The sequence below is a fragment of the Quercus lobata genome, chromosome 7, assembly GCF_001633185.2.
Source record: "Quercus lobata isolate SW786 chromosome 7, ValleyOak3.0 Primary Assembly, whole genome shotgun sequence".
NCBI classification, from domain to species: domain Eukaryota; kingdom Viridiplantae; phylum Streptophyta; class Magnoliopsida; order Fagales; family Fagaceae; genus Quercus; species Quercus lobata.
The window spans coordinates 48,094,363-48,110,809 of NC_044910.1; the positions used below are offsets into that span (position 1 = coordinate 48,094,363).

Sequence of the window (16,447 nt, forward strand, 5' to 3'; positions counted from 1 at the left end):
ACAAAACAATTTGAACTCACTCAAGGTATGCGAAATTACAAATGAAAACAAGCTGCTTCTTTTTTCTTTTTTTTATAAGTACAAATGCAACCAAGCAAATTTTGCAATCATTAGTAACATAATTTGCAGGAAAAAAAATATAAAATAAAAAAGTTAAGAAGATAAAGTTAAAGCCAATCAAGTTGAAACAGCACACAAGTCTCCAACTATTACTGGGAAGTTCATCTTACCAAAAAGGTAGAAAGAGGTGTGAAGTCAGATGAGAGAGCTCGTGGCATAATCTAATATTCAAATTCTAAGAATCATTTCTTCACACAACTTACCTAGGAGCTGTCCCATGCCATGACTCATGAAAGTCTGATGTTTTGAGAAGAAATTCGAACAACAAACACAATTAAAACTAAGAAAAAGATAATTGGATTGAAATTGGGACAATCAAATATCAATTTCTAGGCTCAAAGAGCTCAAAAAATTATTCAAGTTTGAAACTCCATAAAATAGATTAGAAAAGGCTTCATACAATGACCCAAAAGAGGCTTATTTATAATAGCCTTTAATAATCCTAGAATCCTGAGCTTTCATCTTACATATAAGAATTAAATCCTAGCCATCCAACTTCATTAAAATTCATATACTCACATGACCTAATAAAATATTGAAGACAAGTAGACAACTATAAATTTAACATAACATAGAGAGATTAAAGACAATAAACCAATGAGTGTCTTTTTTTTATTTTGGGCTTAAATTTTCCTACATCAGCCAGGGTCCATATACCTCTCTCCTGTTTCTGCTCTTCTCCCGTCTATGTTCATGACTTTAGAATCAAGACTCCACTAGTAGAGAGAAGGCATTTCTTAGCTAGCTCAGATGTCCCACAGAGTAAATAAAATGGAGGAAACCAAATTTCATGGAGATCAAAGATGAATTAGAAATAAGCTCTCACATAGAAGACCACATGTTATGATGTTACAAATTCACTCCCATACCAAAAATCAACTGCAAAAATCAGCAAACTCGGCAGCACTTTATGCAGGCACTAACAAATTTCAATCCAGAGAGTGAGCATCCATTTGAGTTTCCTCATTCTTTAAGGCCAGGAAAGATTATTAACCAGAATACATAAGGGGGTATAGATGCCTTGACTCAAAGAAAACATTCCCAATGGCAACCGACACTTGCTGACTAGATAAGCCAATCAATCTTAGAGCCACAAAAATCCAACTTATTTTTCATTTCAAATACATACCAATTGCATCCATACGCAAGCTAATTTGAAACCATATGAGCATACATTTCGACTAGACATGCCCATTTCTAGAGACTAAACCAGGAAAAATTGGCATATGTTCCTAGTTAGGGGGGAAAATTTGACATATATTTAAATAATGAAGAATTAACAAAACCAAAATTAGAAAGAGAAAACAGCCTCAAAGCTAAACTGTGGAAATTAGGTCTTGGAAATGCATAAAAGAGTTACAAAAACTATAATAAAAATACTCATTACAGATAAGATGGGAGACAGATGGTCATACATCCATTTCTTCCACCTATTCTTCATCTGCCTCTTTATTCTTCTTCTTCTTCTTTTTCTTCTTCTCACTCAAATCAGCCTCACCATCACCATTAGCAATGCCAGTGGGCAAAGCTGCATCACCATCCTCAGCCTCTTTGCTCTTTTTCTTCTTTTTCTTCTTCTCAGACTTCTCTGCTTCAGGAGAACCAGCTTCAGCCTTATCTTTATGCTCCTTTTTCTTCTTCTTCTTCTCAGCCTTCTCATCACCTAAAGGCTCCGCATTACCGTCCTCTTTGTCCTTTTTCTTTTTCTTCTTCTCTTTCTTTCCAACTTCAACATCCACATCCTCTTCATTGATCTTCTTAACCTTCACGCTCTCTTCCTTCTCAACTTCTTGGACCTCGGCAACTTTAGCTTTCTTGGAAGATACAGGAGCAGGGCCATCAGTGCTTTCATCCAACTTCCGCTTTCGCCCTTCCCCATTTTCATCATCCTTACTTGTAATCTTCTCTTTCTTTACTTTCTCCACTAAAGCAGGTTCAGTAGTGGCGGCAAGCCCTGCAACCACAGAATCACCACCAGCTGGTAAAACTAGATTCCTTGCCCACTCCTGAGGTGTATTATCAATCGGCTTCCCATGCTTATCCAACTTCCCCTCTGCAATCAACTTCTTCTTCATCGACGCCCTTGGCCCCAACCCCCATTTCCTCGGGTAGATATCCCGATCCATCACCACCCTCTTAATCTTTGCCACCACACCATGATCACAAGTAGCCATCACAGCAGTAGTCATTTCCGCAATCCCCAATGCAATTGCTTCTCCTTTAGTAGTCATAAGCACCACTTCCTCCCCAACCTCAATATCATTCTCAAACCTCAACAATCCAGGAATCATCAACTTGGCACCATAACAAATAGCATTGACAGCCGAATCCTTCACAACCAACCTCTTATAACTCGTCAAAAGCACTTCAAGTGGCATAATCACCCTCCTCAGATAAGTCTCATCCCTATAATTCTCATAAACCCATTGTGCATCCATCACATCATGCATCGTTACCATATTATCCTTCTCCCCCGAAATCCCAGACCTCACTCTCCTCAACTCCTGCATGTGCCCCCCAACCCCAAGAATCAAACCCAAATGCACACACATAGTCCTCACATAAGTCCCAGCCTCACAAGAAATCCAAAAAACAACCAAATGCTTATCTGAGTCATACTCAAGAAGCTTACTTTCATAAATAGTCCTAATCCTAAGCTGCCTTTTCACAGCAGAAATCAAAGGGGGCCGCTGAAACACGGCCCCAGTAAGCGTCTCAAGCGCCCGGGCCACCTTAGACACATCAGGCACAGCAGAATGCAATCTAGCAACACAAACATACTCTTTCCCAGCACCCTGTTGGGATTTAACAAGCCTAGTAGCTCTATCAATACAAACAATAAGATTTCCAGTGACTTTGGGATCCAAAGTACCACTGTGACCGGTTTTCTCAACCTTAAGAATACGTTTAATCCAAGCAACAACTTCGTGAGAAGAAGGGTTAGCGGGTTTATCAAGGTTGAGAACACCATACTTGATATACTGATCGAGAGGGCGCTTGAGAGGAGAGTAACCGGAGGGAAGAGGAGTGTAGTGTCCGGTTCGCACGTTGAGGCGGTCGTAGTTTTTGAGGAGGATCGGCCACTGTGAGGTGTCGATGGAAGGAGTGAAGCTCTGGGGTTTGATCACGAAGTCCTTGTTGTCGTCGGGAACATCGTCGAGTGGAGCTAGTGGTTCTGGTAAGATTATTGGGGTTTCGTCTTTGGACTTGTGCTTCTTCTTTTTCTTCTCCGACCGTGAAAGCTCTACCTCGGACATGGTATTTGGGGTTTGGTTCGGTGGTTGCTGTGTGACTGTGTGACTCTGTGTGTGTGTGTGTTAGTGTTAATGTGAGTGTGAGAGAAAATGAGGGTTTCTAGGGTTTTAGTGAAAAATGAGGCTTTATAGGGGTTTTTGGGGTTTGGGACTAATAGTACTGATAGAGACTAGAGACTAGAGAGGCCTCTCTTCTCTTTCTTTCTGTATAATATCGGGATGGGGATGACGAGCTAGGGTTTCAACTTTCAAATTGGAGGATTGGGTCGGATTGATAGTTTAGCCGAAGCTCAAAAACTTTGATTGGTGACTCAAGATAACCCTGGCCCATGTAAAGCCCACCTCCAGTTAGGACTTGGGAAGACTCAAACTTTTTTTTTTTTTGGATTAAAAACTAGAAATATTATTTAAATACAATTATATGAATTATAGTTTTGTTCTTCTTTTTTTTTTTTTTTTAGGGTTTTAATCTTCACGCCCCAAACCCCAAAGAATCCAAAGCATGAGAAAGACATCTCAAAGTACCTGTAGATTTTTTTTTTTTTTTTTTTTGTCTGACTGACTGGGGCGTTACATTCTTCCCCTCTTACAAAATTTCATCCTCGAAATTTTACATACCTTGATTTTGAAAAAGACTTGGGTATCTCAACAACATATCATCCTCACGCTCCCAATATGCCTCTTTCACTGAATGATTCTTCCAAAGTACTTTTATCCAAGATATTATTCTATTGCATAGCACTTGCTCCTTATGATCTAAAATCTCTATCGGAACTTTTTCATATGACAAATCATCTCTAATTTGAAGAGGCTGCTCAAAACATGTGAAGAATCAGGAATGTAATTCCTTAACATAGATTCATGGAAAACATTATGAATTCCTGAATTATGAAATCTGCTTTTGATAATGGCATTCTTTATCATCAGACCAAACTTCAATCGGTTTTTAATGTAGGCGGTGTTTTTTGAATTAAAAAAAAAACTAGAAATATTATTTAAATACAAGTATAAGAATTTTTTTTCAATTATTATTATTTTTTTTAAAGAATTTCAACTTATGAAATCTGCTTTTGATGTTTGCGTTCTTTATAAGACACCAATCATTTTTTGTGTAGGAGAAAATTAAATCTCAAATCTCTTATTCAACCATAAGAAATTTTACCAATTGAGTTAATTGGATCCTATTTTGTTCCTGTTATTTAGTCTTTATTATGTTTATATGTCCAAATCAATCTCATTAATGGCCTTTTAGAGTTTTTAGACTAACTCTACCATTAGGTTCTCAAAATTCTCTTGATCCATTTTGAAACGAGTAGATAGGATTTTACCACATTATTAAAATTTAAAATAATATTTACTATCATTGTTTTGGTTTCTATTTAAATAATTAATAATATGGTAAAATTCAATTAGCTCATTTCAAAATAAATGGATAATATCCTAGGAACTTCGTGGTGGAATTAAACTAAGAACTTTGGAGGATCATAATCTATCAAATGCAACTTTCATTTATTACACCAATGACATGGTTAATGAAATTAAGGATTAGCGTACAAAAATTATGAGTTGACCTATATTTTATTTGAACTAGGAATATTTATAAAAATAATCAATTCAATCAGTTTTTATATATATATATATATATATATATATATATATAATATGAAACTTGAAATTTGTATAACTTATTTAATTATAGAAACATTGTCATTAAAATCGTGAATATAAATTTAATATTATTTTTACCTGTTTATACTTTATTGTCTATTTATACTTTGATTGAAGATTATTATTTTATAGTGTCAACATTTTCCCAGCTTGATCTAGAAGCGGGGTCAAATTTGTTAACCTTTACATTCTTTAGGTGAAAAGTTAATATTTTGATCCTTTTGATTACGAGTTTTTGTATAACATTCGAAATTCTCGATACTATATATAATAACAAGCTAGAATGCTATATGCATTTCAAGGAATCCTGCAATCCGATCAGATTACTTTTGTTATCTTCTCTTGTTTATCTTTCCTCTGACATAGCTCACACCAAAATGGACACAAATATTCAATAGCTCAAATTCCATAGTAGTAGATGATGTAATCATGCCACTGCGTACTTAAAAGTTGAGGTTGAGTGGTTTAAGACCATAAACTAGTTCACAATTTTTTTGTTACAACTCTAAGAACAACCGCATTAGATAGTGCATAATTTCAATCTATCTTACAAGAAAAAACATTTTTATTTTTATTTTATACACTCATTTTTACAAAACACCCACATCAGTTTATCTATTATACACTTTATTTTATATAAATAATATTTTTTTTATTCTACTTTCTCCTAACCCACAAAGTCTCTCCGCCTCTCACTTTCCCCTAACCCACAAAGTCTCTGCCTCTCTCATCCCTCAAAGTCTTTGCATCTCTTTTTTTTTCTTTGATAGTTCGAAAGCTACAAGGAAGAGAGAAGATGATTATGATGATGAAAAAGAAGAAGCTAAAAATGATTGAAACATAAGGAAATCATTGACTCCACATGCATTCAAAGAGAAAAGAGGGGTTACGGATTTCAAAGAGATCTCCACCCCTCTTCTCTTCCTCTAAGAGCAGAACCTCATTAAAGTCTCTACATCTTAAATCCCTCATCTCTTTTCTTAATTCTCAAATCCCTTAAGTCTCTGTTACCATTGGGTTTGTATTTGATTTTAATTTTGGGTTTGGGTTATGGGTTTTCAGTTAATGGTTTAATTTTGAGTTGATTTTCTGTGGATTTTGCGTTGATTTTGGGTTTTCGTTATTTTAATGGGTTTTGGTGGTGGTGGTGGTTGGGTGGTGATGGTTGGACAGTGTGGGGTGGATGGTGGGATTTGTGTTTTAATGGTGGTGCTCTTGTAGGTTCTATGAGACGAGATGGTGGGTTTTGAGTTTTGTGCATCTCTGTGTTAGTTTGTCTGTGTGGGTGTATTTGTGTGTATTAAAGGAAGAAGAATATGATGAGAGAGAGAAGTATGAGTTGGTTTTGCAGATAGAGAAGAGAGAAAAAAAGGAGCGAAATGATAAATTAATAAAATAATATGATACGCAACTACTGTAATCGTGTATATATGCACAATTACTGTAACAAATGTATAAATATGTATAGTTTAGAAGGATTGATATAGAAGATTTTTAGGATAAAATGTGTATAATTGGTTACTTTTTGTATTTTACAAATGTTTACATCCACTGATGTGGATGCTCTAAAATGTCAGAATAATTACCTATTACTTAAATAGTTGTATAATTAGCTTGTGCCATTGTTGGTAGTACCAGATTTATTCTTAAAAGTTACAGGATACTAAATCTAAAAAAATACCAAAAATTGCACAATTTTAGTCACAACTCTCCACTCTTGGTTGGCTGTGATTAGTGAAAAAAAATTAACACGTTCATATGAAAGTGACATGCAACCAGTCACAACAACTTGCTGCGAAAAGTTGTGAAATTGTTTGTAGTGCCCAAGAACTCAAAAAAGTAAGCTACTAGGATACCAGAAATAGAAGTGCATATCACAGGTTCTCCATAAGGGAAATACCAGATCAGGCAGAATTCCTAACTTCTGCAGAACCTCATGTAAAACACTTCATGTTCATCTGTTAAACAAGTCTATTGGAATATGTCTGGTTAGTGAAATCTATAATTTTTATTTAATTGTGAATTTCTGAAATTTCTGCCAAACCTGAGTTTAACATCTTGCTAAACAACACGGAGGATTTGCGCTTTTGGGTAGAGGACAAGTAGCATCAACATTCTCAGGAAGCAACATTTGGATGGTTTTGTACAACTAAACGTACAATTTAAATTGTTTCGTTGCATTCCATAAAAGCATTAAGCAAGACCATGAGGAAAGCATTCACCAATTAAGCAGCACCCATTACAATTCCATGGCACAAAATAATCAAAGCACATACATATCCAAGGCTCCAAAGTCCAAAATTTGGTGTTGTAGCTAACATGAAAAGAGCATGATATTGCAATCACTCAGCACAGCAGAGGTTAAAAAATATCAGAATAAACAAAAATGATTGCAACGTAAGTAGGGATACAACAGAATAAAGTAAGAACAAAGATCAGATCATGCGTGCCTAATGCCTATTCCAGTAGAGACAGGAAACCTTCTGCAGAGTAAGTCCCGCGCGCGCACGCGGGGGGGTGGGGGATAGAGGAATTTTGTCACCATCAATAATGAGAGATTAAAGGGTGAGACTAGTGTTTTTGAAATGACAATATATATAGACATATGTGTGTGTGTGCATGCATGCTCATGTCAGGCCAAGCAAAACCCATCCCTGCCCCATCCATTCTTCAAGATGAGGAAAACCCACACAGGCAAAATAAGGGAAGACAGCTCAGCCCACCCTTTACATAAGCATTAAAATCACTTTAAAAAACACTGCAGCCTCCACTCCCCTATCCCCTCCAAATGAATGATAATCATCATAGTAAAAGACGACAACACCTAGCATCTATATAGATAGACTAGGCTTACGCAACCAAACCAAAGCCGATAATGAATGGCAACAAAATTTGACATTCACATCTAAGACTCACCTTGTAGCATGGTGATCCTTCCATAGCCATAAGATTTCTTCAGGCACATAATCCAAACACCCTTTATAAATCAGATCAATCTTAGACAGCTGGCAAACAAGTACTAGATGCAATAGAAATTCCAGTGATCTCAAAGGTTTCAAAAATTACAAAATTCTACCATCTTTATAGAGGTTTTAGCAAAATGCATAATCAAAATAGAAAGCATAATTGAGCTACAAAAATAATTCCAGCCACTTTATGAGGTCAAAATTTCAAATGCTATGTTCTTCCCTCATTTCTTCTTATCGGAAGCTCCACCAGACCTGCACATGGCAAAAATCCGAAACCATGCATCAAGACAAAACACCATAAAAAAATCCATCAATGCCCACCTATGTCAATGGGATGACCAAACAATCAATTTCTAGTTGAATCTAGTATCTTCAATTATGTAGAGTGAAAATTTAAATTGACTACTATCCCAATCATGGCCGAAGCAAAAATCACCATGGAAACAGACTATTTAAATCCTGAATAGCTAAGGCTATGCTACCAGCAGTATAAAATTCTAAATTTATTTAAATTTAGATCACAAATGCTGAATTCAACTTTAGATTTATTCAATCATTTCAATGACCCGGTAAACTTAAGATTTCTTTGCAATTATCTTCCTAATATACATTGAGTGCGATTCACATAAGAAGCAGATATGACTAAAACTCAAATATAGCCACATTGAAAAAGTTACAAAACAAGGCAGAACAAACAAAACCAGAAAAAGGTAAGAGAAGGGCAGAATGAACAGCTCACCTCATCTTGCGAAGAACATTGGACATCTCCTCTCTCTTCCTCTTTGCCCTCTTGTGGGTACCCAACTTTCTCTTAGCCACTTTCAGAGCACGCTTATCCTTACCCACCTTCAAAAGCTCAGTGATCCTCTTCTCATATGGAGCTAAACCCGCAACTTCCCTAATAAGATTCCTCACAAAGAGCACCCTCTTGCTAGTTTTCTTCAAATCAAAATCCCAAACCAACAAATTATCACATTTTCACACCAAAATATCCATACAATCAACCCCGTATAATACGAAACAAAATTATAGAGCAACCTATTCAATGTATTTGGCACTAACTCACTAGATATATGGTTCAAATAAACCCATTTATTTCTATAATCAACAATTTGAAAATCTCTATTAATCAAAAAATGCATACCCCTTTTCGGTCAGATGGGCGAGGAGCCAATTCACGCCTGGTGACAATGTGCCCTTTGTTCTGTCCAACAGAGAGACCACTTTTGACTGGTAGAGGAGCCATTACCTGCACATAGCATAACAAAATTCAACACCATGTTCTCCCACGCTTACAACAACAAAGAAAGCGAAAAAAAAAAATGAAAACAACAAAACTATTAACGAAATGGGTTTTATATATATTTGATTATGGTTTTTACTTTCTAGAGCTTCTCAACTGCAAGCTTTGTAACAGTACTAATAGGATGCTAAAAACTTAGACAAAAATCAAGAACACCAACACACAGTGCCATAGTGATTCAGAGTGATAAATAAATTCTGGGTAGCTTTGATTTGATCATACCTTTGGCTCTGTCTGGACCAAACCCTAGATTTCAGCAGCAGCTAGCTGGGAGAGAGAGCCACCAAGAGTCCACACGAAGAAAAAACCCTAATGCTTTGTGTTTTATGAGCTCCAAAGACACGCGGTTTATTAAAAACTACGTAGTTTTGGAAGCCCTTCCTATGTTTTTTGGGCTTGGGTTTTTGTGCACTTGCTATTGAGGAGTTTTGCTTTATGTGACTGAATTGGGCTGCAATTTGTATCATTTTATGGGACAAAATCTAGACTTAAAATCTACCATCTACGTGGGCTTTGACTGGCCCAATGGGCTAAAGCAAAAAGTACAGCCCATGGACTCTTTTTTTTTTTTTTTTTTAAGTATTATTTTAATTAAAAGAACTCCTACTCTTCCCATTTTGTAAAATTCATGAGAAGTTGTGGTTGATAAGAATATAATGGATGGATGTATAGCTCTTAATGATGAACCAGTGGTTAGATGGGTGAAGTATCAATGGGATACCTACAAAAAATAAAGATTGGTTGGGGTGGTACTAGTAAAAGTACTGATTTAAGGGTTTCTCAATATGTAAGTGGGTGAAAATTTCATCAAGAGTCAATTTTTAAGAGATATAATGCACTCAAATTTTGGTACCTTTTATAGGCTTGGGAATCTTACATTTATGGGCTTATTATGGGTGCACATTCCTTCATTATAGCTCCCATCTTCACTCTGAATTGCTTTTATTATGGGTGTAGGTTATGTACATCAAACTTGGCCCTCTGATTGAGGGGTTGTCTTTTTAGTTTGCTCATCCCAAAAGCTTGGCATTTAAGGTCCTAGCTTTCAAAGTGACCTTACGTTGGTTAGTTCATCCAGTTTATTCTATTAGTTCGAGTTGCAGTGACAAGGCAAATTGTCTAATCATCAGCTGGCATGGCTCTTTTGGACAATCTTTTTCGTGATGTGTCTCTTGTTCAATCAAATTACCTCGAGCACATCAATCGCCAGGAGGAGTGGGTGGGAATGTCATCGATGCAAATTAGATTTATGGCATGTTTAAGAATTTGGGTGTGTTTAGATATCGTTTATTTTGTTGAAAACTGAAAATTTATTGCTGAAAATAAAAAAAAAAAAATCATTTTTGGATTACTGTTCACTCCCTTAAACACTGTTCATTTACCTTAATACATTGTTCATGTCCCATGAACAGTACAAGAGACGCTGGTAAAAAAAAAAGGCAAAACACTAGTTGTGGACGTTGGACGTGCGATCGAAATGGCTACTTTAATTAGCTCTCCTTTTCATGGAAATGCATTGGTAACTTTTTGTTAATTGTATGATTTTAAAAATAAAATGGTCAATGAACCGAAAATAAGTGCAGTGATCAGTTGAATTGCTGATTTTCCCACTTTTTACTATAACTGGTTCCTGATTAAATCGTTTGGTCTGAACCGATTTTTTAAACCATGTTTGATCTACCTGGCTATCATTTTGAATGCACTAGATGTCTGACCCCTTGGTTCTGGGTGTTTTCATTCCAACTTAGTTCTCATTCATTGATCTCGATCCTAGTTCCTCCTATTAGTATTTTTTTTTTTTATATAAGTAGATAGTGGGAGAAGAAGAGGTGAGATTCGAACTATAAATATAAGACATCACAAAAGATATCATTACCAATATACTATCATTTGAAATCCTTAAGTTTGGTATTGTTTATTGGACCAAATATATAGGTTTAATTTTTTAACATATAAGTGTCGGGAATAAAGTGTATTGAACTAATTGATATACCAACGTGTAAGGCATCCTACCTCTCGGTGGCATAAGGTTCGATTCTTTCTTGGATGGTTGAATCCTTACTCATTCCAACACAATTCTCCTCATCACCATCGCCATCACCTTCCAATAACAATGATAATGGATGCCACCCCCATGACAAGACCAAATTTCACGAAATCATATCACTCCTACAATGACCAAAATCCTATGTGTCGTTCATTATCAAGCATATTGCTTAAAGCAAAAAAATAAAAAAATGCCATTCGTTAGAGTTTTCTTTTCTTTTGTACTTGTGAATTTGTTAGGGAAACAAAACTTATGGCTTTTTTCTTTTCTTTTTTTAATAAAGACCTTCGTTAGAGTTTTCTTTTCTTTTTTTATTTATTTTTATTTTAGATATAAGAAAAACAGATTGAACACTTAAGAATTACTTTTTTTTCTTTTTCTTTTTTTTTGGTTTAAAGGAGAATTACTAGTTAAACACACAAATGATTCATTAGAATCACCATATTTATGAAGGAAATCGGTAGAGTAAGTAAACTCACCATATGTTGGGACTATTAATATGAAAATTCATAGGGAAATCAACTCATTTTTAATAAAAGATTGCAATACAAATGTAAATGCATGACTTCTTCGTTAACCCTCGCTATATTGACTTAGGCAGTTTAGCTGCGCAAACAATGGACTTACTAATTACTATATACTTTTTGTCTTCTCAAAAAAAAGACTATGTACTTTTTGGAATATTACTAAGAAACTTTTGACTTATTAACTATGGTGTTTCTCCTATTTACAGTTTTTTCATTATTATATTAATATGACGCCTAAGCTATGATTTTGGCAGTGATTTGCTTTTAGATAAAATGTTTTGTTAAGCATGCCTCGACCAACAAAAAGAAAAAGGTAGGGGGAAAAATAAAAGCAACTAAAAACATGCATGCCTGCCTGATTTGACAATTTCTTTAAACTTTTTATTTTTGTTTTATCTTTAATTAATCATTTCCTTGTTTGCCTTTACTTTTGAGCTGTATTAATTGACCAAAGAATGGAGTAGAAAAAGAAAAAGAAAATTAAAAAAAAAAAAGTAAAATGAGGAAGATAACTTGGAATGAAACACTATGAAGAGGAAGAAGTCCAAATAAGAATATTTGTTGTCCAACAATAATTTGATATGAAGCTTTTTCTTCGTTGTTGATCGCCTATAAATTTTTTATATAATTACCATCTCTCTTTTTTTCTTTTTTTTTCTTTTTTCTTTTTACTTGCCTAACAAGTACAATAATAAAAGTTGTTTCTTATATCTCACTTTTTTTTCTTTTTTCTTTTTTTCATAATTGTTAAGATATCTTAGTGCTTGCAATTGATGAAGTAGATCAATGCAATCAAGTCCATAGCCCAGTCAAAGGACTTGTAGCTAAATTAGCACCTCTCTATGTACAAAGTGTTTGGAGGTCTAGGAGGGAAAGGGTTCGAGCTGCGAGGTTAACAACATGTTGTAATTATTTCTAAAAAAAAAAAGTCCAAAACTCAATTTCATAAACTTTTCTATTTCATATTATATAACAATATAATTATTATAAAATAAATGCATGTAACCCGTAACAAAAATACTTGATTCTTCAAAAAGTTTTTAATGTTTTTATTCTTCTAAGTACTTTTATAGAAAATAATCAAATAAATTAAGTTATAATCTTCTCAAAATATATGTTAGGTGATACATGCATTGCAATTAGATTTAAAATAATTAGATTAAGAGCCTTATAGTTCAATTAGTTGGCACTGGGTTGTATTTGGCTCGATGTAAAATGTTTTCTAAGTATAAAATATTTTCAAGTGAAAATATTTTTTTTTTGGAAAATAAAATAATTTAAGGTGTTTGGTTGTATTTCGAAAAATGCTTTAGAAAATATTTTCAAATGTTTGGTTGTAATTTTGAAAATGCTCTAGAAAACACATTTTCTACTAGTTTCTCACATTTTTCTAGCTTCCAAACAAATATTATAATAGAAAATATCAATATATAAACCAAAATAAACAAAAAAAAAAATCAATCTTCATTAACCAGATGAGAGAGAGAGAGAGAGAGAGAGAGAAAGAGTGAGAGAGAGAGTAGTAGTAGCAACCAAACACTCGATGGCTCAATCTAGTTGCAGAAGCAATATGATCGATGGTTCGATCGAGAGACAGCAACGAGATCTTGTTGGGTGCTTGATCAAGGTGACGATGACAAGATCGTGGTCAAGGTGACGACAAGATCAGTGGTCTAATCAGCTTAGGGGTGGCTTTCTCGACTGGGTCACAATGGTCCAATTTGTTTTTTGGCGGCTTCTTTTTGATCTCTTAATGCTATTTCATCTGTGTTCAAGGTCTCCTCTCTTTTCTCTCTCTCTTTAGTTTTAAGGCTGGCAATGACATGTAGGAAAATAGAAGTGTAGTTCATTTTACACAAAAATTGATCCAATTTTATAGTCAAAGGGAAAATGATTTCAGGTTGATCATATTTTTTAGTCCACCCAAACACCCACAAGATTGTAAAATATTTTTAGACGAACCAAACACAACCCTAATTTAATTCCCCCTCAATGTTGTAACTATTGAATTATTTAAAAAATAAGATTAAAATTATAGTAAATACATATAGACATATATAAAGGCATGGATGGACCTAGGATTTCGAGTTAGGGGAGCCAGATTATAAGTAAAAAAAAAAAAAATCATGAAATTTCAAATAAGCATCTTGTAGGGTCAAGGGCCCAGCCCACATATTGGGCCTTGGGCTCTGGCCGAAAGCATGGTGATCCGAAGACAAATAAATGGAGGTGGCAAAGTCAAGCTTAGAATCTAATAAGTGAAATATGAATGGGAGGATAGTTCGAGGAGGAATGTCTCCTCGAATAGACTAAGCACAACTCAAATATGTCTCCTAAAAAGTCAAGGTGACCTTTGAGGAAGCTCCAGTGAAAGGGACGTGCCTCATGAATGTACAAGTAGGATGAGAGTTAGGAAATATCTAAAAGAAAGCTGCTGCCACCGCATTTAATGCCCTGCAGCTAACTTTCTGGCCATATTCATGTGGAGAAGCCCCTGAACATTGTTAGCTTGGCTACCACAACTATCAGAAGGCCAGAGGGGGTGTCTGATGGGACAGACACTCAAGTAGTGGCTCAAATAACTAATAGATGTAGGATCGAGATCATCTTGAGGGACCTATATAATGTAAGAGGTCCTCCATTGATAAGAGGGAGGGGCGGAATAGAGAAAATGCACTGTAGCAATCTAAATTGCACTTGTACTCTGTTTAATTGATTTATATGAAAACTTACCTCCTCGGACGGTGAATTCATTCAGTTTTATGTTCTTTGTTCTTGCTTAATCATCTTCTACATCCATACTAGCCATTGTCAAATTTATTAGGGCCTAGTTCTTTAACCCACTTTCTACAAATTCATTGTTTTGGACCTAAGTCCATTCATCCTGGGCTGAGTCTCGAATCTGGTCTTTACACATCTATTTAATATTAACAAACTATCCAAAAAAAAAAAAAAAAAAACACTAAGTCATTATTTCGCAATACATTATAATGCAATCATCTACTAATAAAGACAAAGACACAAAATACCATTGTTTTTTACTACATTAGGGCATTTGCATCAGCTCATGCAAAAATTTCTGTCTATTTTAGTATAATAACCTACTTTTTTATTATTATTTTATATACTCACTTTTTAAAATACCCCACATTAGATTCTTTATTTTATACTACATTTCATCAGAATACTATTTCCTTATCAAATTTTTTTACCATAATCTCTAATCATCTCTCTATTCCTCGACCAAAAACCACTGTTCTCAATCTAAATAATTTCTAAAAAATTCATTTGCATAGAAACACTAATTGTGTTAAATTTTCCAATCAACCCAAAATACACTCACACCAGTCTATGTATCATTGTACAAAAATACATTTGTGCTATAGTAATTATGTAAATTTGCAAAAATATATTTGTGTTACAAGGAGGGGCCCACTTAGTTCCATCATTCTATAAATGTTATGCATATACAAATTATTATTAGTTTTAATCTGAACCCACTGCGGAAATTAATTTTTTGCCACAAATAAAAGTCCATAACAGTTGTGGGTTCTAGTTAGCTCAACTGGTAAAGTTTCTGATTGTTGAATAAAAAATTTGGGGTTCGATCCCCGCTTTCACCAGAAACCGATTGGTGTCTTAGTTTGATGATAAAAAATTATTATCAAGAGTAGACGCCATAAATTGAAACTTAAAAAAGAAAAAAAAAGGTCCATAACAGTTTGCCCGTGGATGTAACATTTTTTTATGAACTTAAGGTTAACTAATTATGAAAAAGTTTAGGAATGTACATATGCAAGGTTCATTTAATATTGCAAATATGCAATCACACGCGAAGCATATATACTTTGAATAGTCTGCTAGAGAAAAGACGTACACGAGTTGGTTGGAGTTGTTAGATGTTAGAACTCGTTAAACCGGTTTCAGATTTGTGTATTATTATTATTATTATTTTTTATCATTTGATTCATTTCACACCAACCACTACCCAATTAATAAAGAAAGTATAAAAATACAGAACATTGATCTGGCGGCGATGAGTCAGAGCGGCAAACATTAACCGCGGTGATATAGGACTGTTCGGTCATTGTCCGATTAATATTGTTTTTATTTTTTAAAAGGGTTATGCGGTACTTAATGCATTTGTTAATAATTTATTTTAGTATTGTTTTAACATTATTTTTATGAAAAATAAAAAAATTATTAAAACATTAATTTTTTTCTTTTCTTATAAAATTTTTTTTAACTGAATTTTTAATTAGTGTCTTAAATACACTCGTTAATATTTTTTTTTTAAATTTATGTGAAAAAAATATATTAAAATATATATAATATTGTTTAAAAATTAAAAACTAAATGCCATACCAAACGACTCTGTTATCTTCAAAGAACGCGTTGAAATAAATCCATGTGGGGGGATTCCAATTTCCAAATTGGACAAAAGCTTCTCTTTCACAGACTCGGTGGACTTAATAAAAACATATATATATATTTTTTAATGTTTCAAAGACAGAAAAAATAATAATAACAAAATAATTGGCCGCGAAAATATCTCACAA

General features: G+C 34.4%; 2 protein-coding genes across 2 annotated transcripts; both read right to left on the reverse strand.

Annotated features, from left to right (window-relative positions):
• Positions 1-1,204: 1,204 nt before the first annotated feature.
• On the reverse strand, positions 1,205-3,601 carry LOC115953134 (H/ACA ribonucleoprotein complex subunit 4-like). Its single transcript, XM_031070652.1, has one exon. It carries the CDS (start codon positions 3,375-3,377, stop codon positions 1,551-1,553), a length of 1,827 nt encoding a protein of 608 aa, XP_030926512.1. The 5' UTR covers positions 3,378-3,601; the 3' UTR covers positions 1,205-1,550.
• Positions 3,602-8,006: 4,405 nt separating this feature from the next.
• LOC115952203 (60S ribosomal protein L36-2-like) lies at positions 8,007-9,650 on the reverse strand. Its single transcript, XM_031069281.1, has 4 exons — positions 9,537-9,650; positions 9,156-9,260; positions 8,751-8,950; positions 8,007-8,263 (listed from the first exon to the last, which is right to left on the reverse strand). The coding sequence occupies exons 2-4, from the start codon at positions 9,255-9,257 to the stop codon at positions 8,233-8,235; spliced, it is 333 nt and encodes a 110-aa protein (XP_030925141.1). The 5' UTR covers positions 9,258-9,260; positions 9,537-9,650; the 3' UTR covers positions 8,007-8,232.
• Positions 9,651-16,447: the final 6,797 nt, after the last annotated feature.